The following is a 27,390-nucleotide window of genomic DNA, read 5'->3' as shown; positions in this document are numbered from 1 at the left end:
GACACAATTAAGTGTGTCGACTGGACCATTAATTTTCTTGGGGCTGCTGATGGGGGAGCAGATGGAGAGAGTCCATCTGTGTGGGCAGAAGCTTTGAGGGGTTTTTTCCACAGAGGTGTACTTCGATGATCGGTCCAAGAAGGACAGTCAGAAAGTTCTGCATGTACCGGCCTGATTTTTACCAAATCATAATACATCATCTGCTATTTCTGCACACTATATTCTAGATTTGAGGCTACAATGTACTTGTGTGAATCCCAAGACTGATCTGTTAACCTTCCTCATGGAGGCTTGTTCAACTAGGGTTTTACAGAATGGTCCTGATCCTTGATCTTCCCGGATGAATGCGGACCCGGGGCTAATATTTGCCCTTCTGGACCAGAAGAGCATATAACAGTGATCCTCGGCATGGTAACAACAGGCAAGAGGCTGGAGAAGAATGACAGGTGGCGCTGCAGCAGTGACAAGGTGTTCCTTTGTGCAGAAATACACTTCTTCCTCTGTCTCAGCTTGTCAGCATCGCTGCTGTCACCAGACAGTCCAGCTCGCCTCTCTCTTCCCGTCTTCAAAAAAAACACAACAAAACAAAAAAAAAACCACCCCTCAGTAGCAACATGTGTAGCAGAATTAAAAAGGCTTCTGTACTGTCAGATCAGAGGCAGGATGCTTGTTTTAACTGGTCCTGCTACACGGCGCTTTGTGTTGGGCAGCATTTTTCATGTTTATCACCCGCGTACTCTGACGGTGGAGCACCAGGGAGACTTTGTCCTGCTGCTGACTTAATTAAATTGTCAGGGAACACCCCGTTAGTCTAATGATCGCAGACACATTCCTCATTGAAGTAGTAATTTTTGTGTCGGTTGACACAAGAAAAAATAGGTGAAATTCACTGCCAAAACACATTTTGCCATATTGGCGTGGATTAAGCAAGTGTTTCTATTATGAAACTCCTGAAAGGCAACTTTTATTATATAAGGGTTCAGATTAGTTCTGGCACGATATGCGTTTGGCCCTGATACTTGGGTGTCGGTTCGATCAAAATTCCCTCAGGCATTTGGTTAAAGTGGTTGTATTGCCGCATTTACAAGGAGTATTAATCACTCTTTCTAAATATACAAAGCAGTTGATGTGCAATAACAAGGAGCCTGAACAGGTTCTGTCAGTAATATTTTGGGGGGCTAAACTGTGTCAGCGATTGAGAGCCTGTATTGTCACAGACCAATGCGCAGATGCAGCAGGAGAGAGACGCCGTGGGAGCTGCATTTAATAACCAATATCCAACTAGCTTTACTTTTTTGACAATAGTTGGTGTTAGAAAGTAAAAGCTTGTAACATATGTATATGTGGACAATACCTAACATCCACTGGCCGTAGTCACTCATTTATAACAGATAGATCAGTATGCAGGGTTCAAATTGCATTTAAAACGGAGCCACATCATATACAGTGAGGGTCGTTGCTGTCATATTTCAATGAAGGAGAATATGGAGATGGAGGGCACATGCGTCCTTCCAGTGTGTGAGTTTTTATGTGTTCACCTGGGTCATCTCCAAGAACTGTTTTCCTCCTGTCGGAACTTATACAATAGATAAAGTTAATATTAAAGAAGGATCACTTGACTTGGCTTGAATAAATGCAAGTGTTCATTATATAAAACAATAAAAATGCGGTAATAAAATCAGTATAAAATATTAAGTATAAATCAGAGATTATTTTCTTGTTTAACTACAGCAAAACAACTGAACATTTCAGCGCTGTCTCCCGAGGTCTGGGCCCCTTAGCAAGACACCCAACCTCAGACTCTTCCTGAAGGTGGTCCTTCTCTATTCTCAGGCTGTATTTCTGATTATTTTCATGTCAAGGCTTGAAAAGGCTGCTGGTGCCTCGCTGCCTGACTGGACCGCAGTCGGTGTCTGCCATTCCCAAAATGTACCCTGAGCTTTTGTCCAAACATCTCGAACGCGCGCGGCTTATCTTCTGCTTGTTTGGTCGGAGCCATCATCCTCCTCTGACAGCTGGGCCTGACCTCAAACAGCCACTCAGGTTGAGCACGGCTGAGATGAAAAACAAGGTCTGGTTTAATCAACATTGCTGTCATGATTATGTCCACTTCACTCTGACTTGTAACTAGGCGACAAGCGGGGCGCCGGCAAAGCCGATGTGACAGCGGCAGGTAGATTGAAACTGGAAGTGAGAGGCCAGGGTGCACCGGAGGAAAGGGGGGGGGGTATTTGACCATCACAGAGCAGTTCTGTCCCGGCTGATCATGGGCGCCGACCCCGGATGAGGTTGAGCCGCTGGACTTCGGACTGTGGTCAGAGGCAGGAGAATTTGCTCTTCTTCTCAGAGAAAGAACCATTTTAGGGATGACAACACGTTGTGATGCATTTTGCGACGATGCCATCCAACTCGATTAAGCATCAGCCCAGAGTGCAAAGCCTTCAGGCACCGGGGACGCACCGTTTTTCAGAACCTATGAGATTCCCGAGAAATATGAGCAAACGCCAAAACGCTTACGGCGGAAAAAGAAAAAAAAAAAGTTTTCAGACGTTAGGACGTCCTGGAGCACTCAATTACAGAAATAAATGCCTCAGTGAACATGTCTGTCAGAGACGTTAGCTGCTGCTGTTGCTAGCAAAACAAAGTTGATGCTAATTTATAGAGGAGCTACGGCAAAACACTGAAGAATGCTTCAGAAAAAGTGGCTGCATGGCTTGACTCTATATACAGTGGTACCTCGGTTCTCAACCGCAATCCGCTCCAGACAGCCGTTCGAGAAGCGATTTGTTCCAAATCTGAATGGATTTTTCCCATTACAATGAATGGAAAAAGAAATAATGCGTCCCAAGCCTTAAAACAGTCTTTTGTAGGAGTGAATGTAGAGTGTCTGCTGCAGGTGCGCTGTTCCTCTATGTGTGTGGCCGCTGCATGTGGGAGGGGTTGCCGAGTGAGTGACGTCTCTCCAGAAGTGAAGAGGTGCCCGGTACGTGTCCAGCTCTGAATGTGCGCTTCTGTGCAGTTTGGCTGTGACAAAGTCATAAACCAAGTCACGCTCTGTCCCAGACTCGCCTCATCCCTGTCCCAGCTCCAGCCCACAACAGGACATCAAATCCTGGAGTGAGCGCTCCAGCACCTCCCCTGTGACACTCTACCACGGTCCAGTGCGGAGACAGGAAAGGTTTTACACCTCAATATGAAGAAAGAACAGTCAGTAAATGTAGCTAACGGGACACGTCTGCATACAGAGGCCGAGTTATACAATTTATTACACAATAACAAAGCGCGTCGTTGGTCAGCTGATCGGTCCGCGCACGTTATGTTTTTTCCAGCTTTATTTGGGGGCGTTCAGTTCTGGATTTTCGTTCGAAATCAGAAGCAAAAAAATCTCAAATTTTGTTCGAACTCCGATTTCTTCGAATTCCGGGACGTTCGAAAACTGAGGTACCACTGTATTAGATACCAGTACAGTATGTCTACTACCACTTTTGTGCAGAACCAGTACCTTAAATCTGATGTGACCACCAGAGGGCTTCCTGGTCCAGAGGATAACTCAACACACATTGCAGTGACCATCAACAATCATGCTGCTGACTCATGCAATAACATGGGCGTAGCAACATTAGAACTTCACGTGACATTAGTGGAGCCTACAGCAGAGGTGTCCAAGATTCTCCACATAGAGCCACATCAGGTGCAGGTGTTTTCATTCCAACCAATCACCAACTGGTTCAGACACGAATCAGGTGTCTGAATACTGAAATCAATGGATTGTCGATCTTATGGTTTTTGTTTGAGTCAAAACCTCATGGGTTAAACTGTGTGGGCGTGATGAATTGGAACAAAAAACCTGGACTACACTAAATCATGTCCAACATGGTCAGACTCACACCAACTCTGATCCTGTTTGGATCTGAAAACCACAATTTTTATTTGGGCCACTCAGCGGGATGGAGTCAAACACCTCTGGAAGACAGTGAACTCTCCACCAGACATGACTGTGTTGCTAACACCAGGACAGTTCAAGTTCTGCTTCCACAAATGACTTACAGGCATCTTCACCTCAAGCATATAGAGACCAAGGCCAATGAAGGGGGCAAGACAATACTCAGTACAGAAGCAGAGGTCTATTACTCATATTGATACGTGCATTTCTTACTGCAAAAGAAATATTTCAAAGTAAATCAAGAACTGAAATGCTTTCACTGGAACAAACAGTAGTTCTGCACTGGGCTCAATACAGTCTTGACTGTCATGGCTATATATATATATATATATATATATATATATATATATATATATATATATATATATATATATATACTGTACAACTATTATTGTTATCATAAAATGACTTTTAAGGCCAATAAAAGAGATGAAAACTGAAAGAAGTTGAGACTCACCATGGTCGCCGACGGACGTCATACAGGTCAATCTTATTGGGAGCTCTCCATGGAGTAGCTGAGAGGTGAAGAAAGGGACTGTTAGGTCTTGTACTCCCAGCAGGATAGTGGAGATTAGATCAAAAGATCAAGGTCATCATAATTCCATGCTCTCCCTCAAACTAACAGTCCAGTCATCTGATAAGAGTTTGCCAATGTTCTGCAGCTCGGGATCAATTTAGACTTTTATCTCGGGGTCAGCGGGGTACGGGCGCCTACCTGGGTAGTAGCGAGTCACTCCCGTGGCACTGCCAAACACCTGCCAGCGGAGCGAGCTGTCCTCCAGCCGATTCGCGATGAAAACCCTCTCCAACGCCTGAGTCCAGTTGAGCTCATTTAGGATGACTGGAGCTGATAACAGAGAGAAACAATTCAGAAGTGGAAAACACCTGAGGCTCGGAGAGCAAATGAAAAGCACATCCCTGTTGGGGTCAAGCAGTCGGAATATGTCCGTGACTGTCATTCAATAAGGCTTTCAGAAAGATCTCCAGCCTCTATATTGATTGATAGGCAGCTTCTCCACGTGGCGCAATTTCATTTTTGACCCATTATTGGAGTTAGAAGCCATGAAAATAGTTACTTTCAGAGCGACACAAAGGCCAACCGTCTCTCACAGAACAACCTTGTCCTCGCCTGCGGTGCCAGGTACACAAGAGCTCCGTTGGCATTGTGTCGTTGAGTCGGTCATCTGTCTAATCTGAGAGAAGAGCTGGAATAATCTCAACACCATGGGAGAGGTCAACCGCAACAAACAGAGTTTACCATTCCTGTCAATGTAACAGGAGAGACGTGTTGACGTGCACACACCCTGAAACAGTGTTTACAGCCCAAGACACACGGTCCTTTGGCGAACAATTATAACGGCTATTGTGTGCAGTAAGTGATGAGCTTCCTTCAATTTGATGCTGCTATCAGTTCAGAGCATGTTAAACTCAAGGTCTTGGAGTGAAAACTGTCCCGCCAAGCCATTTTGCAAGGCCTGCAAGACCTTGCATACACGTCCTACCTTAAGATTTAATACCAACTTGAAGTGCAAGAAAAACTAGCATCGATATCATGACCAATGAAGACTGCTATAATGGGCTTCATGTCTCAGCATTGAGACAACCCTGAGTGTCTCTGGTGGTGGTGAAGACGGCTCTGACATCTGGATTATTGCATTAGTCCGGCTAAATTCTATCTCTAAAATGGATGTAAACACTTTAGTCCGACTTCTGGAGAGAAATTGGAACTTCACTCCACGACCTGGATAATGTGGTTAATAGCTGGACTAAACTAGCATGTAGCCAGTAGCTGAACTAAACTAGCATGTACCCAGTAGCTGCACTAAGCTAGCATGTAGTCAGTAGTAGGACTAAGATAGCATGTAGCCAGTAGCTGGTCTAAGCTAGCTTGTAGTCAGTAGCGGGACTAAGTTAGCGTGTAGTCAGTAGCGGGACTAAGCTAGCGTGTAGTCAGTAGCGGGACTAGCATGTAGCCAGTAGCTGGACTAAGATAGCTTGTAGTCAGTAGCGGGACTAAGCTAGCATGTAGTCAGTAGCGGGACTAAGCTAGCGTGTAGTCAGTAGTGGGACTAGCATGTAGCCAGTAGCTGGACTAAGCTAGCTTGTAGTCACTAGCGGGACTAAGCTAGTGTGTAGTCAGTAGTGGGACTAAGCTAGCGTGTAGTCAGTAGCGGGACTAAGCTAGTGTGTAGTCAGTAGCGGGCCTAAACTAGCATGTAGTCAGTAGCAGGACTAAGCTAGTGTGTAGTCAGTAGCGGGACTAAGCTAGCATGTAGCCAGTAGCGCCTTTTCTGTGAGGTGTTTGTGTGTGCTTCTGGTTGCAAGTCTGTAAGTTGTAACAATTGTGCGACGTACATGAGTCCCATCTGAGTCTCTCTTTACAGGACAACGTCCATGATCGCGTAACTCATTGTGAGATGCATTAAATGTTCACAAGTATAACTGCAGTTATTGGTGTTTGTAATTGAATTCAGTCATTTGACCTTTGTCGTGTTGTTTGCTGCCGAGTTTTATTCAGAATACTATTGTTTCAGGTCTTTGCTACACTGCAAGACAACAGTGAGTGAGTGAGTATGATAAACAGGCACAAGCGCGCCGTCGCTTCTGACTGGCTGAAAAGCCGCAGCCAAGATTGCACGAGCAATCAGCGTTTTAATAGCTCTGTGATTAAAGCGGAAACAAGAGGAAGCAGTGAGCTGAGGACGACCTCGCTCTCCTGATTCAATTCCTCAGCCGAGCACGGCGACAGAAGTCCAGCTTTGCTCCACCTCTCCTTCCCTTTCACAAAGCCATTGTTACCAACTTGCAGAATGCTTTTCCATTACAGCTCACTCCCCGCCACAACTGTCCGTTTACACCGGTAATAAACGCAGCATTAGCCCCACGAACCCGCTCAGAGAATCCTGAGTTCAGAGCGCCTCTGTTTTCACAATATTCACTTTGCAAAGCCGTGATACATAAATGAAACCGGCTGTGTTTCATTCCTGTAAGACAAAACAAACACAAGCACACAAACGTTGGCTGAAGCGGCGGTTAGGAAGAAACGGATATATAAAATCCAAATGGCTGTCATCACCGAAAGGAACTCCTCGACATGTTTCCCTGAAATTTCAAAGACAGAAATACAATGGAAGAATGGAGGAGGAGAGAATCAGTTCTTACAAATAGGGAAAACCACAAAAAAAAAACAGAATGGGAGGACGAGTGACGGCTGGAAGACAGAAATAAGCAGCAGTGAGTGACTGCTTTCGCAGTGTGAGCGGGCTATTCTCACGTTCAGGAGGTAAAAACAAAAATGTTTTTTTCCTCCCTCTATTATGACTGTTATTATTGTGTGAACTTTACTCAATTTTCAGTTTATACAACTTAATTAAAATTTGATCTCAAGCTGCGTTCTCTCTTTGCATACAAACTCGAAAGAGTTGAAAAGTTTTTCAGTAAATGTTGATATGAGTGATAGATAACTCCATTTTTATGGTGTTCTGGATTACCAGCTGGATCCACCAAGATTACATTAAAACATAAGCGTTCCGGAATGCTACTGTCGTCTGCTGTCCCACTGTGCTTAATGCAAACAACAATATTTCAAATGCTTTAGAAGGCATCCAATTGCATAGATAAAATAAACGCAGACCCATATTACTATGTAAAAATTGGTGTGTTTGTGTGTTTTTTTTGTGTTTCTAAAGAAGTGTCACAACAGTACAAAGAGTTAAGAGATAAACTCTGAATAAAAAGGTACAGCCATGTTTAAAAAGAAGATATAAATCGGGTGGGTAATTCAATTTCCTTAGAGGGGCCACATCATGTATTGTGACTTGCAGAAACAAATGGCAGAAAATGTATTTGTTTCCAATGTGTCCAGAAAGGGGCAGGTAATATGGCAAAATATATCATGATTTCTTTATTTACTTACTTACTTTAAATAACCGTCGATTTGATCTTTGCCTGAACCTGCTTCATAGAAACAATGATTCTTTCTCCCTTCACATTTTGGAGCACATTTATTTGTGGTGCATATAGTTTTTTGCCAACTATTAAACCACAAAGCAAACTTTGACAGTCCATGAGTATCAATAAAGTTTTCCGCGGTGCAGACAGTCTTTGGCATTGTCGCGGCTCCGACAAGGATCCCTCCCTCCATGGTCCGGTGGTGAAAGTGTGTGGTCAAGTTAGAGGCGCATCAGGTTTAAAAACAGCTGGAAGTTGCGCACGTGAGCGGCTTCTTGGCTGTGAGTGTGAGGGAAGAGGAGCGCGGCGCACCACAGCAGCGCTGCACTGACTGACGGACAGGTCAGCGCATCAACACACTGGAGCTCGACACTAGAGTGGATAGAAAGAATGTCAGCGAATCCATGTGACCTCCTCACCTTGGTTGCTCCTCAACACCTTCTAATTGTCATGATTTAATATCATCGTATCGCCCACCTTCATCTCCAGACAAATGAGGTGAAACCGGATCATTTTCTCACGACACACCAGTGTGCCGAGGCACCCCAGTTGAAAAACGTTGTAGAATCTCAAGCAGTCACATCGTGTTGACCTTAGATGGAAAATACTGTCTTAAACTTGTGTCCTCTATGTGTGACCAGCACCAGTACATTGAACATTTTTAACATGTTTATTGAAGAAAATCTTGTCGCTCTGGCAGGAAATAATCCCATGTTTCCCTCCGTGTTTACACGTCTCCCATCACAGGGGAGTAAATCACACATTTGGTGCCATTACATCTTCTTTAACCCCCCTCCATTTTACTGATGTTTACGTGCGGATTATCACTCAACCAACATACATTTCGATTCCAGCCGAGCCGTAAAGTCCTGGCTGGTCAAAGAGCCAGCTGATAAATGTGTAAAAAGTATTATCACAGCAGGGCGCTGCATGTGTGCTGCAGAGTCCTGAACTCTTATCTGGAGAGGCACTGGGCCTGAAATGATTGCCGTCCTGGACTGTCCAAGGGCAAAGAGACTTCTAACAATTTGGACTTTAAAGCGCCACAAGCCTTCTACCTTGATTTGTGTGAGCTGGAATCTGGCTATGCAAGAGCAATAATCAGTCCCAGAGCTCCACACAGTCAGACTCGCTCTGACTCGCAACACCTTCAACTCCTTAAAGACTCTACATTCACACAGTTTTAGGTCATTTCATCATAAGAAAATACACTTTCTGTGAAGTCTTTTCGAAGAAACACATTTTTTTAAGATGCAAAAAATGTCATCTCTGACCTCTGGTGATTTACTTTCCTGGTCTTGTGGATCACAAGTCAAACTTCTTGTCTACAAGTCCTCAATTTACCTTGACCCTCACTAGACATCTGCCTCTTCTCCTCTTTCCTGGTATCTTCATCACATGGTACATTCACAACATCCTTGGTCCAACATGCTCCCTTCCTCTCCTCTCCACATGTCCAAACCATCTGTCCTCCCGAACTGTGTCTCCGACCTTCTCTCCATGAACGTTCCCACTCACTCACAATGAGAACCTGACCATCTTCATCTAGAGCTGGGGTCCTCGAGGGCCGCAGTGGGTGCAGGTTTGTCACTCACTGCAGCCCTTTCTGGAACAGCTTGGACGCCTCTGACCAGAACACCTGGACTAGGCGAAATACATAATAGTAAATAAAAGGAAAAGTCTGTAAGTCACAGACAAATATACCTTAATTTCTGAACTATAAGCCACTACATTTTTCTTGCAGTCTGAATCGTGCGGCTTATACAACAACGCAGCCAATATATGGATTTTCACAGGCTAAAGAGCGTCATGCTGCCAAAATATTGAGTCTCGCCACATCAAACCAATGCGATCACAGGTGTTTTAATGACTTTAAAGCGCTCCAAATGTACTGTTTTTGCCTGTGTGTCCATAACTCGGCCCACAGAGCTGATCTCCTGCAGGACCGGCAGATGAGAAGCAGCAGCTGAGACCAGCTGTGATGTTGGACGTTTGGCGAAAACAGTGCATTTTGAGCGCTTTAATGTCAACGAAAGATGTGAGGAGTTGATGACTCAAGTTCAGAACATTGCCCAGTTTGTTTCATAAGTCTGTTTTCAAAACTAGTTTAGAAGTGATCCTCATTTTCCTCCTTCAATTTAGTGGGTGGGGCCAATTTTCTGGTGCACTCCATAGTCATGGAGGCATTTATGGTACTTCCAGGACCATTACAACACCAACATGTTTAGCTAAGCATCTAGGTAATTTTTCTTCCATTAAATTAGTAGGTACAACTACATGACAAAACTGTATTACATAATGACTTTTATATTACATGGGGATATTACTGTCATTTTTATGATTATTATACCTGAATTATTTTTTTTCACCCACTAGTCACCAGATAAACACCTCAGGGAACCACCATCATCACAGTAGCAACATCCAAACACATCATGTTGTTAGTGCATTACATGTCATTGACACTTTTCATTTTAATTCAAACATTCTTTATTTATTTTAAATTCTATTTTTAATTCAGTATATTTACAATTGTTTTTCTTTATTCTCAAATAGGTCAAACTCCCCTGTTATCGTAGGATGCAGTTAAAAATACAACTATAGTGCCATTAACATACTAAATATCCACTGGAAGCTTAATTTTTTTTTAGTGCTGACACCCGTGTGACTGCCCCTTCACGTCAGGTCTCCACAAAACAGCAGCCAGATCAAAGCTAAAAGGGAGCACAGCTCCTTCCGTCTGATTGATTCTGCCACGATGTGTCAGGACTTTGCTGGACACTTGATAAAAAGACAAATTTCCCCTGGGGGGGGGCAACTCTGCTCACGCGGGCAGTCGTGTTGGGCTCATCCTTCACACGGCCGACGCCCGGCTGTGATATCTTTTAAAGGTAATTCATCAGCGGGCCGCTCCCCTGACATTTAGAGCACCCTTGGCTTCGCCACTTTATGGAGCAAGACTGAACACCAAGTACGGAAACAATTATGAGTGGGATTTATGGAGCATCGCTGCTTCAGATCGTTCCTCATCTCACCCCCGTCTCACGACCCGCCCCCCAACCATTCATACGCTCATTATTCACCCTGATTTACCTGCGATAAAGAGCCATCAAAGCAGATCTGCGCCTCATGGCCTGTATTAATCCAACGTTGCAGGAACCACGACACATCTCCTGCATTCCTCGTGCACAGCAAACACGAGCGCTCACCGCCGTATATCAAACAAGCGCAAGTGAGTGGTCCCTTGAAAGAAATCCATAATGGTAATGGAGCTGCAGCGGATAGCTAAGTCACCACAAAAGAGTTGTAACTGTTATTGCTGTCATCGCCTCATCTGTTTACACAATCGAGTGTTTCTGAGAATGACTTGGTGAGGATGTTTGGGCTGTGGTGAGGAGCAGCACAGAGGGGGTGAAGCTAGCTCTACAGCGACAGTCATGGCAACCTCTGGGGGCATCACAACAACGAAGAGCTACGGCGGAGCAACTGTAGTGTCACACTGGTTCACACCGAGTGAGAGGAGACGCAGGAGTATATAAACAATACAACTCAAACGGACTTGGGCCAAGGAGTTTCAGAAAACACACTGTGCAATCAAATGGATAAAACAACGGATGCAGTGTTTGAGAAAAGCTAGTTTTGCAGGGCGTGAGCTGCAGCCCTCAGAAGGCAGAGGTGAGTCCTTCAACGGTTTTCTGGATCAGATGGATCTCCTGATCCATATTTATATATTGTCTTATATTCTTTGGCTGATTACATTCCAATACAACAAAAATGTACTTTGACTCCAACGTATGAATAAGATCACATTGTTTTCATCCTTACTGTACATGAATTCTTTGTATAAATATGAAAGAATATTTGCTTTCTATTCATTCTTATGTTAGAGATCTACTCTGGTTTGCTAACACTGGAACACAGTTTGATCAGGAGAAACATTCACTGTTAAAAGATCTACTGTTCAAGGGTTCATTCTGGATATTACACTGATATTTTCTCACTCTGCTTTGAACATTACTCATCACAGATCACAGCTCGAGGTTTGGATGCTCAGTGTTGGAGTTGATGCAGTTAGACGCCTATCTTCAGGTGTGGAGTGGCACTGGTTTCATAGCTTCACTGGTGCTTCTGCATCAGCTACACTTGATAAATTCCATACTGCTGAGTGTATCATTCCAATTTTTCTGCATGTTTCACCCATAAGCTGTTTTCTCCAAATTGTCAACCAAGCACATCGACTTTCTCCTTCCATCTTCTCAGTTGTCGTTCCCTCCGTCGTCTTCCTTCAGGGCTACTTTGTGGCCTGGCTGCCTGTTCAAGAGTCTCCACCTTAAACCGCTTTTTCGTCCTGCAGCCACAGTAACTGGCAGCGGCAACTGACACATCCGCAAAAAAAAGAAAAACAAAACAACCCCGACATGAACAAAGTGCAAGCCTGCCCCCCAAAAATGCCTCTTTGTACTTTTGCATGAGGAAAGAATGTGCCGAAGCTTCAGATGAGCCTCCATTGTCTTCTTTTCTTTCTTTGCCAGAGAACAGCAACATTAAATGGCTGCATGGAACATCATGAGGCTACAATTGCTAAGCTAGTAATCACTACCTTTACAGTTGAAGGAAAAACTTGACAGGCTAGCGTTGCCTTAGGTTGACATGAGAGTGACAGAAATGCTTCCTCTCATTGTTATTCAACATGCGCAGTGACGAATAAGGGAGATTTACCTCACATACGGAGCGTTCTCCCCAGGGTTCACTCTGTACAGTAATGCTTGCTAACAACAATGGCTGCCATCACAACTCCACTCACTCCCGTTGTAGGTAGCAAATGTGTCCCACCTGCCGCGGAGTGATGGCGTCACATCCGGCATATACAATATCTTTTTTTTTTTTATGTTTTAATGATCAGAGGAAATAGAAATAAAGGATTTCGGGGCGATTTCTACCACATGCGTAGCATTTATTCCCACAAAATGCGATGTTTGTCATTGAATCGTTTGCGAAGTTTACGTCCGTGCTTCGTTCTTTGTCACCTTTTTACGTGACACACTGCCCACTGCATCGGGATGTGGCATGACTCCATTCAAACCCTAGTTCAATAGCTCTTCAAACTGGTCCTCAAAGGACCTGGGTAGCTCAGGCTTTTGATCCAACCAGTCAAACACACAGAGGTAACCAATGAGCTGTCAGGTGAAACTTCACTCCAGAGCACCAAAATCCATTTGCAAATGACCGGTGTGTGATTTTTAAGTGAGGATGTGTTGCCCCAGGGGGCCCCATACTTCAGTGTTAACACAAGTTGAATTTTTACTACTGCGGAATTAGACTTATCTGACTGAGCTCAACGCTATGAAGGATATCGATTAAAAAAAAAACAACGTGGGTGTATGTGAATTTCTACTAGCTTTTCACCCCAATTTATAAGTTATAATATAAGTCAATATAATAAATGATCTATATTATTTTCAACAGAGATTCCTGACTTATTTTGCCACTTAACTTTTCCAAACATTACAGTTCTCCTGATAATAATCCCCTCCTCACTTCACTTCCTTTTGCTGTCAGAAGGACTTGAGTCATTACAAAGAGCTTCAGAGCTCCTGTTCGCCGCAGGTAAGTGGCTACAGTGAAAAAGGAAAATCACACACATTTCTAATTAAAGAAGAGCAGCAAAACAACCAACAGTAGAAATGTCATTTGTGAGCCTGCTGATGAGTGACGTGGAGTTTGTTCTGCTGACTGTTCTTAATTAGCGTGCAGGTAAACGATAGTGCCCCTCCACTGCTCACACACACACGCACACACACACGCACCGTCAAGGAGCCGATATGAGAGTCAGAGATGGAGGCGACTGGCTGGCAGAGCTGCTATATTCTAAATCTCATTTCCTTCAACCCACCATTCCCATTGTTGTTCCTAAACAAACTTTTTTTTTTCTTGCGATGTATTTTTTTTCCCGTTCCCCTTCCACACATTTAAATCGGTTTGATGTTAAAAGGGGCTGAGTTGATCTCCAACAGGGCGTGAGTCGGCTGACAGTGCCGCTTTTTTTTTTTTTTTTTTTTTACGATGAATCTGGGGCGTCTGAAACAAACGCAGGCTTCAAGGATTTGGCTGCACCGACGGAGGCAGACGGAGAAAATGCTTCAAATAAAACAGTTGACTTTTACACAGTGACAACTGCATGTAAGAGTAAACTCACCCGTCGAATGTGACTCAATGCAGTGAAAAATATCCAACAGAGAAACACCAAAAACAACAGTGAAACTAAATATGACGACTCTATTTTCACAACAAATGGCCCAACACACCTGGGCTTGTCAGTCAAAACATGGAAATAAGAGCATTATTGTTGAGTCAATGATAAGGTTGCATTTTATTTTTAATAATTTTGGCATTGTGCTTCTGGACTGGTTGTTAAAAAAGGAGCTGTTTGAGATTTAAGTTTTAGAGTCTGGGTCTTGTAGTTGGTTGTTGTGTTTGACTAGTTGCCCTCTGACCATTGGACTGAATTGAGCAAATTCAGAGAAAAATGCGTCAAGTGACGTTTAAAAACCACTGGTGATAGGACACTGCTGCACCGAGTGAAAATACTTTCGGATCATTATTAGTCTATCATTAGTGACACATGAGTCCATGAGAAATGCTTATGTTTGTTTGCTCATGTGAGAGTATTATTTGGGTTCAAATGTGGTTTTGCTGACCTCATCTGGGGTCAGATGTAAATTCACATGGCAAGGATGCAAAGCAAAACACATTTTTCTAAAGCAAGACATGACAATAGATGGATAAAAATATGGAAGCAGAGCATTTGAGAGATATTGTTTTTTCCTAAATAATCTTGGCACTGCTTCATTTTCTTGTTTATTTTCTTCTGTAAAACATCGACTATGTTTTGTTCAGCGGCTTCACACCACCAAGAAGGTCTTTGGGTCATCGAGCTGGAGGCAGATCCAGGATCTGGAATGAAGCTGCAACATTTCTCCGAGTAGACACTGCAGTATGTCCATGAAAAACAGATTAGCAGGATACTTTATAGTCTGAATGCGAGTGGTTGCCTGTATTTGCGTCCCCTGAATGTCACTGGGTCTGGCTGCAGCTACCCAGGACCCTGGAGTACTGGGATTAAGTGGAAGAATGATTGAATTTATTACTTATCAATTCAAAACGTGCCACAGCCAGAGCGAGTTAAAAAGTTAAAGCGCTGTGCCAGTGTTCCTTGTCAGCATGTGTTCTAGTTGTCTCAGTAAAACACTTAAACGTCACTCTTTCAAAACACATTTTACCAGTTGCCATCATTTCTTTCTGATAAGTTTCATACGCCATGCAGCTGCAATACCATGGTGACAAGGTGACGTTAGGCGACGAGGACAAAAAGGCACCACATGCCAAAGATTTGCACTCCACGGTTAATGGGGGATTGTCAGTAATACATTGACAAGTTTCTTTATTCCCAGCTGGCACCACTGGCAGAATATTCTCACAAACACTAATGTGAAGTCAGAGTGGCCCTCAAGTCTCTCACTTACGAACTCAAGGATTAATTCTTCAGTAGACCAGTGTACCATGCTCTTGAGACATCAAGGACAAACTGTTGGTCCCATTCTATATTTGCTAATGCTGGGGGGAAAAAAAATTGTCAAATATGCCATGATTTTTTTTCATGACAATATTAAATAGTGAAATTTTGGCCTGGAAGTGTTTCTTTATCTCCCTACATTTTGATGGTGGCAAGCGGCGACATCATATCCGTTTCCTGGGCTGTAAAACCGAGGGGAAAGTAGTTGGATATTGGTCATTTAATCCAGATCCCAGGCTCTCAATCGCTGAAACAATTTAGCCCCCAAAATATTACTGTCAGAACCTGTTCTGGCTCCTTGTTATCGCACATTAACTAACTAATATTTGCAATGTTTGAGTGATTTTCTAAATAACATTCATGAAACTGTCACTCAAACCATTAAGGTTACATTGGTGTGATATGAGGCGACAACTACGCACTGACAGGATGTTAGAAATATTTTGGAAAGAGTGGAATATCTGTGGATTTAAACACAAGGAGAGAAAATCTAGACACAATCTAAAGGCCCCGCAGTATTAGTAAAACATATCAAGACCTTCTACCTCAATATGAAAAAAAAAATCTTGCAAGCCATGATGAATGATGGCATTATAAAAATAAATAATAATATTGAATAACGACACCTGTGGGGAACACACATGGGAAAGCAAGACATTTTCACACAACCTCAACAGGGCCATACAAGCAGAGACCAAAGCCACGTGAAGGCCCCGCACCAGGCGTTGCATAACTGCAAGAAAAGCTCAGCAGAACATCTGAACTTCTGAGTAAACAATCCCTCCCTGAGAACTCCAGCCACGTCCATCAGTTCAGCAGTGTCGTGACATGGGACTCCAAGAAAACGGTTTGGATGTTTGACCTGAGCTAATTGGAAAGTTGGCAGCATAAACCAGGAGCAGGATAGTGAATCATAAAATGCTTCATTAATACGCTCAGGGAACACTCAATTCCGATAGACGGACAGACGAAGCAAACCAGGACGAACGCATCGCCTCATTTAGCCACTGAAGGATTTTTTAATCCTTTTGCTCTAAAGTGACTTTTCTCCTTCATTTCTTCTTCCCATCTCCGCCTAATTTTCAGTGGATTGACAAGGACAATGGTTTCACCTTGAAGATAAATAACACCGCTGAAAAACAGCGGATTTGTTCGGTGCATAAAAATGTGAGTGAATCAAGCGTGCGGCTCCCACCACAAGTCAAATTCACAGCAACTGTTAAACACTAATTTTGTACTTTGGACTCAGCTTCTCTCTTCCCACTGGTTTCCTTTCAGCCCGTTTCCTCTGGCCTCCCTCCTGAGGAGCCAGTGCTGAATCTTCCCACTCTCACGGCTTCTCTTTCTGCTAATCCTGAACCCACAGCAGATCCAGACCTCGGCAGACCCACGGGACAACAATCCGCCCACGTCGGCTCCAGCAGAAACTCTCTCTTCGCTGCCCAGAAGGCCTCCACTGGTGGCTCTGAGCCGTGAACACACCGTCCAAATTGATTTTTAATTACAATTTGTATATGAAGCAATTCAATCGGCAGTTGTGCAACACATCAGCAACACAGATTTTACTCAAATATGCTCACAATATGTATGAAGCTGTAGAGAAATGGATGTCTAAAAATAATATTTTGTTGGCAGGAAACACAATTTTATCACCTAGAATTTAAGTAAAAAGCACATATAAAAGTGTAACTGACAAAAGGGAAAATGAAGGCGATCCAAAATATGATCATGAAAACTTTAAGACACATTTAATTTGAACTCTCAGCTCCTGGGAAGCTGACTTTATTTCCCTGAATATTAGTTTGACTGCCTTGTTATTTTCATGATTTGTTTTCTTGTTTTGGTCCATCCATCCATTCTCATCCACTTATCTGTTGGCGGGTCACAAACGCAATAGTAATAAGTATAATAAGTCCCATTATTAAGTTAAAAACAAGTTTAGAATCATCCGTTTAAAGGGGTCTGAGGGATGGAGAGCCATGTGCCCACAGTAAAAGAGCTCCTCAACACATGGAGATGTACAAAAACACCAAGAAAAACCTTTAGGTTTCACCACTGTCCACCAATGTCTTGCAGTCAACAAGAGCAGATTACTGCATGGTGGGAAATGTATACAACGGACACCTGTCGGTCAAATGACTCAGCTTAAGCTGTTGGGAGTCAAAGCCAATCCTGTTAGGAGTCAAAATTCTAAACACTGACCAAGCAGCAGGCCTGTCGTCTCTGTTTTTAGCATCAAAAAATATATTTTTAATGTAAAATTTCTCTGCGGCTCACCGCCGACTCTGCCTCCTGCCGTTTTGCCGCCTGCTGTACAACAAGGCATCATGGGTCATGAGACCAACTGGTGAATTTTATTCTAAGCCAGCTATGTGTGTAAAGATCTTGCCACGTATTTAGCAGTAGGACATGTTTCCTGCTATAGTTTCAGGTCACAGTGTCATTGTGTCAAAGCAAAGAGGACCAAAATCCGTTGACTACAGAGGGGCAGTTTCCTAAACTCCCCTTGAATAAACTACCTCCCAAACGGCTTTCTATCATGCAGAGTCTGTAGCCGGCATCCTGTCGCTGACCAGAGCTTGTGACAGCGGATGACGGAAAGTCTCCGACCATCAGGAGTGACTGAGAGCCTTTCATAATCTCACATTGGACATAGACGGAGGGCCTTGCTGGGGCCGCACTCGTGCTAAACCCGTGGACACCTGGGACCATTTGCCACTTTTAAAAATCATTTTCATTATTATCTTTCAACTCGGAGGATTGTAATTTCCACTTTAATGTATAACACTCAGTGGCATTGAATCAGACCAGGAGAAAATGTGAAGACTAACGTGGCAACATTTTCCACTTCATACTTTATAGATTCAAGGATGAAGACTGTCTAACAATGGTGCACTTGGCAGCAATAACAGCAGAACATATCTACTTCAGAATAGCGCTTCACTCCTCATCATCAGGCCTGATCAAGAGGCCTTCATTCGCAGCATCACAAATGGCTCGGGGAACAATGCGTAGGTCTGATTGCTCCATTGTGAGTCAGCTGTGGCCTTTAACATCTTCTCCTGAACCACAAGTGTCGAATTCTGACGAGATTTGTCAGGAGACACAGCTGGGGGCCATTGTTGCAGACAGGTGCCATACGTCGGCTCCTCAACAAAGACTGCTACACAACAATGGGAAGGGAAAGAGGCTCTGTGTAAATAGCTGTCTGTCTGCTCTGATTTCAGAGCTGTTTAACGCGGTGCATGCAGCCAAGCCGCAGAAAAGGTTAGAGGTGGTGAACAGAGGGAAAATGCCAAAAGAAATCAGAATCCCACAAGGTGCACATGTTCTCTTTTGTCCATTTGGCAGCACCAGACAAAAGGGTGTCGTGTCTGCGGGGCACGGCGCGGCCAGGAGGAAGTGAGGAATCAGAAGAGAGCAGCCGTATCAGGAGTGTCATTTAAATAAAGGATCCCCGACATTCCAATATTCCATTATTTGACATAAAACTTTCAAGGTGTTAAATCACCACTTCATTGTTGACTAACATATGAACGTGCCGACACAAAACACGACACTGTTTTATAACCCAAGCATACGTGATGCTGCTGCTTTAAATTATTTTTACTTACTTGTAAGTATCTACCAAAATACAGAAATCTATATTCTCATGATTTCTCATGAGTAAAAGTACAAACTCACTGAATGCTCTGACACTGACTACGATAAATGTGGAATATTTGACTTAAACGTCACACGACTTATAATCAACTGTTAGCTAGGGTTAGCTTCACTTGTTGCAGTGCGTTATGGAGCAGTCCGAGAGCCGTTTCACCAGCAGACCAAACAAAATGAACATTAAGAATTGAAGTTGCGACCTTATCGAATCCATGCACTATTTACTTAACGTTGAATTCCAGCAAGTAATGTGCACATGGTCAATTTGATGAGTCGCTTTCACTTACCATAATTTCTGGACTATAAGCTGCTACTTTTTTCTCGAGGTCTGAACCCCGCCAATTATACAGCAACATGGCTAACACATGGATGTTTACAGTCTAAAGAGCGTCATGCTGCCAACTCCTCACATCAATAAAAGACATGAGGAGTTGAGGATTCAAGTTCAGAGCATTGCCCAGTTTGTATTTCCTGTTTTCAAAAACTAGTTTAGAAGTGATCATCATGCATTTTTAAGCACCACTGACCTTTCTACGGCGCAGACAGCACCACTGCACCGGTGCGGATTATGTATGAACAACATCTGTTTTCCATCTTCAATGTAGTGGGTGTGGGTGCGCATTTCAAGACATATTGTGGTATGGATGACGAGTGTCATTTTTTTGTTTTTTTTGTTCTCACGAGTTGCTTCACAGGGTTCAGAAGAAAGAAAAAACACTATATAGTTCGTATATCATTGTGTCACAAAAAGTGAGATCTGTCTCCCGGTCAATGAGAGTTTTCCACTCTTCTCACACTTCAACTTCGACTCAAGTTTGAGCCAAATAATCGTGAGCACCATCGTATTCACACACACATCAGTTGAAGGCTCCAAACCTCAACAAAAATTGACATTAACCAGAGTCTGAGCGCATCCTAAACTCAATTGATCTTCTTAAAATAAACTGGGTTATTTTGGGTTCTTGTGTGGACGAACATTGCTCACTGTTGTCGCACAGTAAATGATGTCAATTTTAATGCAGGCACAACAACAAAGCCTTGAATATCTTACAGAAGTGAGGAAAGTTGTGGCAAACATACTGACAGAAGCGTGTTTTTTTTCCAAGTCAGACCAGTGTTGTTATCAAGCAACCTGCTTGAAAACAAATGAGAAACCCACTCACTCAATCAACACTCCCTCACAGTGTGCATAAAGAGGAAGTTGGTACTTACAGCCTTTGTAAATGTCTGTGGGAATCTGCACTGCGCTGGAAGAGTAGTTGACCTTGTTTTTAAAATTGGGATCATCCACAAACTCCAGTTCCAAAGAGGATGAACTCTCCAGGGGGTTCTCTTCCTCGCCATCCTCCGCCTGAAGACACACACACACGCACATGAAGACGAGTCAGAAGAATGCAAAAGAGGAAAATATCATTTCCTCATGTGACTCAGAGCCCATCTGTGGCTCCACTTTATGGTGAGAACATGTTCTTTGACTCTCTCCTGACTGGCGTGAACAATCCCAGAAAGGAAAATAGCAACTGAGTGGATGCTTCTTTCTTCACATCTTCTCATCAGGGCAGCAGCAGGTATCTGAGATGTCTCCCTGCCACTGATCACTATCACAGACAGGCGAGGTGCTGTGCAAATTAACCCCGGCAGTAACCAACATCCACTTAATCACTGTTTAGTCTCCCACCCTCTCCAGGACACCTCGTCCTCGTTTTCTCCCACGAAGAAAAGGAGGCGCTGACGGAGCCCGACACACACACACACACACGTGTGGAATTATAGAAGCGAAACATTTCAAAAGCGTCTTTCACTAAAACCTGACATTTAAGCTTTTTGATCTTGATAACTTATCAGAGCAGTACAATCTGTGCCTGTTCCCACAGGAGCATGGGATTGTGGGACGTTTAAAAATGGCAGTCGCCTTCTTTCAACAGTTTATTAGCTTCTTCTTGATCTGATTCAAGTCGTGCGCACCTTTAAAAACAAGTCGGCACACTACAGAAGAGCGAGCTAAAGACTGATCTCCACAAATGAAAGAGCACTGGGTTAGTTGATTTTGTCTTCTTTATTCCGCACCATGCATCTCATTCAGTGAATATCTTTTCCCAATCATTTCAGAACTCATTTCACTTTTGAAAATCAGCTCCTGTCGATTACTTGTGGGGTAAATTTGCCACGTTCCTGTTGCACTTCTGATAAAGCAGCACGGGTTAATTGAATATGACATTAAAAAAACGGTGTTTATTTTTGACAGCGCTGAATCAAAACCCCAAACCCGTGTCAGGCGTTGATGGATGGTCCAATTTTAATTGACTATTAAAATGCAATTACAAGCTGGTGTCGGGACGAGCGCTGCTCAAGACCAGAGAAAGTCACAGAAAGTGAGACAAAACAGCAGATAGACCCAAACACATCAGAGTTTAGTTCTGACTGTTTCTGACAATGGAGCTCTGTCAAGCCAGTGGAGAAGCTAGAGACTTCTGCTGTGAGAGGTGATCGGATCGAAACTGATCAATGGAGAAAATAGCAAATGAGCTGCCTTTTATTTATCCTGTAAAATGATGTTGACTGAAGTGGTATGAAATTCAGAGCTCAAACTAATCTCAGGTCAACAATGTCAAACGTCAGTAAAAATCAATGTAGCCATCATTTGAATTTGTTCAAATATAAAGTATTTGACTTTAATTCAATTTGGTTTTCAAACATGCATTTTGAAATTTGGGTCTGTATTAATCTCCACACTTTATCTCTGCATCGCGATTCAAACCCCTGACTGCACCCCACGAAGAAAGACTTATACATGTTGTGGACATGAGTCTGTCTTTGTGTCAGCCATTGTGGATACCTCGGAATGTTGAGGCATGTTGGTTTATTAATGCTGGTTTTTCATTCACTGATACCGAGGCCTCCCACCACTACACATGAAGTTACTTTATTTATTTTTCCAAATATATTGTCTGTTATTTGATCAACATTCTTCAGAATGTTTCTCCTGTACAAGGGTGACCACTAGGGCAGTAGTGAAGTTTCACTGCAGTACAAACACAAATATCACAAAAGTGTCTTAACCTGTCATTCAAAAATAGCTCGATGTCGCAAAGTGATATGATAAAGATAAAAGACGTTACTAACAATAAGTTTGGGATGGTTATCGGTGTTGGCCTGAATCAGTATGGGGTACAGATTTGATCTGATCTGTCTGATCCGATCCAATTTCACTTTGCATGACAGTAATTTGTTTGGTTTGTTAAATTATTCATTTAAGCAGTTCACATCCACATTATGAATAACTTTTTGAGTGGCATGTAGCAGATATCGGATTGGAATCAGCTGGTTGTCGAGGCCGCAGAATCTGTATCAGATGGGAGAAAGAGGTACTGTATTAAGTCATCCCTGTATTTGTTGATAAACCTTTGACTTTATGTGTCAGGGGCGCTTTCACACTGCGGGTTCTGTCTCGAGACAAAACCCTTTCGGCTCAGAAGTCTGAGATGTGATCACAAGCGAGTCGGGTTTTGGCCACGGACCTGATCCTGGCTGTAAATCTGCACTATGTCTCAGGACACTCTCAGCGGGGGGTGAGCTTCTCGCCTCAGGCGACTCGGCGCGAGATGCCGGAAACTACGTGTACAGCGCGACTCCACACAAACCTGATAAATGCCGGTCAGTAAAGGGTGTGATCGCTGTCTAGGTTGACAACGTCGCTCATAAACAACTTCGCAAACTCCCACAACACTGAGGTGTGCGGCCTGGCGCTGCAGGAGACTGGTACTGTGGAGGAGTGCAGAGGATCGGCACTTGTGATGTGTGCGGATGTTTGATAACTCAGGTGTTTTCGCCTTTATTAGGCTGATAAACAGCTGATTTTATTGACAGACAGATTTGCTTAAATGAATAACGCCACGCTCTACAGTAACTGTTTTCACTGCTGTGGTCTCACTGCAGTGCAGCTGTCTGCATGAGGAGGACAGCGAAGAGGAACGATTTTTCCCAAGTTACTAAAGATCACCAGCCAATTCACTGATCATTTCTGACGTCTGGATCTGGACTTAAATGATTAAAATCTTCTCATTGTTTGTGTGGCTTGACAACCACAGAACAAATTTGACACAGAGACATTTCAGGGCTGCTACCTGAGAGGTTAATGTTGGAGAATAATCTCCTTGGGGACATGGACTAGTTAACTTGTTTTCCAGCACCAATGGGGTGTTGGATAAAGACCTGCTTACGCAGTATGTGGTCAAGTTTAAGGCTAAGAAACACCATACACAAACAAAATATTCAAGTTTAGGATGGTTCACATCTGATGCTGACAGAAATATCTGTTTTCTCCAGCAAAAGTTCAGGAGGACCGTCCTCGGCCCAGTCTCTATTTAATGTGTCCGGACTTGGACTTGTTGGATGCTGAGCGATGCTTGATGCTAAGTGATGCTAAGTGCTGCTGTTATGCCGATCTCTTGTGCTCTATGCCCTGAGAGTCGCTGGCCGGACGACATCAACGGAGTATATTAATGAAGTCGTTCCCTCACTCAATCAGTGAATGTTGATTTGGCAGAATTTTTTTCCCCCCCTTCATTTATTTTTCCATCCAGAAGAGCCCAATCATAATTAACCACAGCGACACCTAATTAGAAGCTGAATAAATCCAAGCAGCAGAGACTGATTGGTTCATTTCCTTCAACCATCTACCACCTGTTTTGCTTGATTCATTAGCCAATTTCTTAATTTTATCTCCCCGTTGCAAGGATTCATTAATGGCTGAACAGGCCTGCGATGACACGGCCAAGATGATATTATTTCTGGCCTCGGCTTATGTTGAATTTCCGTCATTTAGTTGTCTTGGACTTCATGCTTCAGGCCCTGTGATGCATTCTTTAGCAGCTAGTTAACTAGCAGGTGTTGCCAGTTCTGCTCAAGGAAAACTGGATTCATTTCATTTACAAGGCTTTCAACAAATGAGCCAGTGAAACAGTCATTTGGGTTTCAATGTAGCGCCTCTGATCCTGGTCACCGTTTCAAAGGTCCATTTCAAATGTTTGAAATCCTGGAGTGGTGGAGTCATTCAAAGCATCAGTTATCTCATGACCACTTCATGCAAGGGATCACGTTTCATTTCTGCAGATCAACAGAGGGCCGTCGTGAGACAATAACTACAAACGAAAGAGCCAATGAAGTGCGTTCCATGCTTTTTCTGACCTCAGAACATTGATCGGTGGCCGGATTTGGACCCCAAGCCTTGAGTTTGACACATTGTATCTTTGTTAAAACAAAAACTAGATGAAACATTGTTTAAATAGGATTCAATACTGTTTAAATGGATATTCTAGTTTAAAGAGTCCTCCAAAAACATTCACAAGGTTTATTGAACTGAATGTTTGAATTTAAATTTACTCCTGAACCCAAAAAAGAAGATAAATGAAAGTAGGACTGTTTTTTTTTGTACAAACTGAGATGAACTTCACAAACCCATTGCATTCTCAAGCTTTACATATGAAAAATGTAATAAAAAAGATTCTTATATAATCATATTTAATAAACAAATTTAATTCTTACTAAATGTCATCAACTTCATGGTACTAAATCCTACGCTCTCATTGAAACTGCATGAGAAAATTGGTGAACAGCAACTGCTACATCCAAGATTACAAAAACTTCAACTGTGAAATAAACAAGTCAGGAAATGTTCAAGCATTAACATCTAAAATGCCAAAATAGTTTTGCATCAATTACCGTTGACCTTTTGATCCATGTGACCTTCATCTTTCAAGCACAAATGTGTTAAACTGGGTTAAGAGTCCAGGACAGGCAGAAAAAGAGACTTACCTTCATTAAAAAAAAACAAAAACCAAAACAGAGTAAGAGTGTCTTCTGGCTGCGTCGGGTCTTAACCGAGTCTCAGTGAGAGCATTAGGATGCAGCGGCGGTTTAGTCATAGGGATGCAGAACAACCCCTGCACGACCTCTACTGCCGACGGTGGGGCGGGTGAGGTGGGGGTCAGGGGTGTGTCATGCCTTGCCCTCCCTCTGCCATGTTAATGATGACTGATGCTCTCCAATTAGAAGTGCTGACAGACCCTAAAGTGCTGAGTCATCCATCACAGCAGCGGCGTGTACAAAGAGAAAATCACACCATGATTTATTGCTGCTCCGCCTCCCTTTCTCTATCTCTCCCGCTCCACCCATCTTTTGGGTGATTCTGTGATCTATGGGGGGGATTTCTGCGCTCTCCGTCGAGGCTTAATCAATCAGAGGTGGACCGGGGCTGGAGGAGGAACTGCAGGCCAGAGAAGTGACTAAAGACCAGTCACTTGCATTTTGAAACGCTGCGACATCACCGGGCCAGCAGGCGTCTCTTTCAATCCTCGGCAAGTGAGATAGAAGCGTCGCCTACGTGTACCGAGCTATAACTCCTGGTGTGGTTGGAGGTGTCTTCCCAGCCCTGCAGGTCAAGTCCCATGCAGTTAGCATCCAGGGAAGGGTGAGGAGGGAATATAAAACCGGGGGTGGACAGTTGACGTGACTGTCACATGCACGTGGGCACGCTGCTGCTCTGTCACACAACACAGAGCAGCGCGCTAACACACAGCTCGTGGGGGGGGGGTCCAGGAGGGAGGAGGGTGCAGGAGAGGTGGGGCTGTCAACAGGCAGACAGGGGTTAGGGGGAGCAGTCCGTACTGTACTCACATAGTCTGAATCCGCTTTGGAATCGTAGTATGAAATGGCATTCTCCTGTACAGGAAAGAAGAGTGGAAAGATGAGAGGAGATATAGTGGCGTCTATATCAGGGCGACTCCTCCCGTGGAGAAGCTAGAGAGAGTCGTGGTTATATTCACTCACACCGAGCAGCATGAGAATATAATCAGCATCACAGAACAGCAGTAGTGTGATGTGGAGTGACAGGCATGAGAAGAAGAGCACAGATAGAGGTCTGAAATATCATTTACATCAGAGAAATGGCACGTGGTGAAATGAGACAGCTGCATGAGCAGTGGAGGAAGAGTTTTAACGCCAGCCTTTTGCTTTGAATCCACCGCCAGTTGGTTGGTCACTTTCATGTTGGATCAAGGATGTTGTGACTCAATCAACCATTTAAGAAAACAAACACCTAGATTTGGACCACCTGGAAAGGTCCAAGGCAATATGCAGTATTTCATTTTCTATCCTGAAGTGGCTCACACATTTGGTCATACTTGAATTCATTTTCAACTTTGGCTGAAACGGAAAAACAACCTTGCACCAATGACTTCATTCTCAGAGCTGTGATGCAAACAATACAGTTCTAGTCTCAGAAACCATCCGTGGAGAATGTACCCCGACCCAAACGCAGGCTTTTTCACGACACCAGAACAAACAACCCAAAAAACTAGACCTATAAAACACAGGGGCTGAAACTGAAAACCCACCAGCCACATTCCACCAGGACCACAACATAATTTCATAAGAACGATGAATAATGAATAGTATTAGTGACAGCAAGTCCCATACTGCACTGCAACAGTGGGAGTTGAAACAATGTCTTTGACATTGACACCTTTGCTAGATGCTGATTCAGCATTACATACACTACGAATACATCGGTTTTAACAGGGTTTGTTCTGCAGCGCTTTCATTTTTCAAGTTCAATATGCTTGTTTCGGATTTTACTTTATTCTATTTTGCCATTTCTTCCAACTGGGTAATCCAACTATCAACCATGATGCAGTGTTTACTTCACTTAAACTTAAAATGCTCACACATTATTCAAAATAAGGTCATTAATTTCAAGTCTCATTCGGTCATCCCCAAATGATATGCAAAACTATAATCGCAAGAGTCCAGTTTCTGGTACTTGTATTGTTAAAGCTAAAAAAGAAGCAACAAACAAATGTGCTGGTGTTACAGTCACGCAGCACTAATGTGGATGTCTCCTCTGCGTTCTTCATCAACACATGGCATCTCACCTGTGTGTGTCCTTCCCCCTCTGAACTCCTTATCTCTAATGGAAGCAGCAGCGGTAGCATCCACTGCAGCAAAAGCGCGTCCCCACTGCAGCCACATTATCATGAGCTGACTGACTGTGGACGTGATCTCAAGGGCACCAAGGTGACTGACTCGCCCTCCCTGGGAGAGCCGCGGCCACGGTCTGACGGGGGGGGGGTTGACGGCTGCGGTTCATTGTTCTGCTACACAAGCAGGGTGGGAAAAATGAATTCTGAACTGCTGATTCACCACACAAACACGTCTCCAGTCGTACGGACCAGGTATTTTATTACATCATCATGTTTATTTCACA

At 43.5% G+C, this 27,390-nt stretch overlaps 1 protein-coding gene across 6 annotated transcripts in view; it reads right to left on the bottom strand.

Annotated features, from left to right (window-relative positions):
* Positions 1–27,390, bottom strand: part of cacna2d2a (calcium channel, voltage-dependent, alpha 2/delta subunit 2a) — a 159,622-nt gene that overhangs the window by 42,605 nt on the left and 89,627 nt on the right. For 5 of the 6 annotated variants that reach the window (XM_053868542.1, XM_053868543.1, XM_053868545.1 and 2 more), the window contains exons 5-8: positions 25,803–25,847; positions 20,340–20,478; positions 4,659–4,790; positions 4,401–4,458 (exon numbers count right to left, since the gene is read on the bottom strand). In XM_053868542.1, the coding sequence (XP_053724517.1) occupies positions 4,401–4,458; positions 4,659–4,790; positions 20,340–20,478; positions 25,803–25,847 (374 nt within the window). The remainder of the gene's footprint in view (positions 1–4,400; positions 4,459–4,658; positions 4,791–20,339; positions 20,479–25,802; positions 25,848–27,390) is intronic. The other variant, XM_053868544.1, reaches the window with a different exon arrangement.

The sequence above is a fragment of the Synchiropus splendidus genome, chromosome 6 (genome assembly GCF_027744825.2).
Source record: "Synchiropus splendidus isolate RoL2022-P1 chromosome 6, RoL_Sspl_1.0, whole genome shotgun sequence".
NCBI classification, from domain to species: domain Eukaryota; kingdom Metazoa; phylum Chordata; class Actinopteri; order Syngnathiformes; family Callionymidae; genus Synchiropus; species Synchiropus splendidus.
This window is presented reverse-complemented; position numbering and strand designations above follow the sequence as displayed.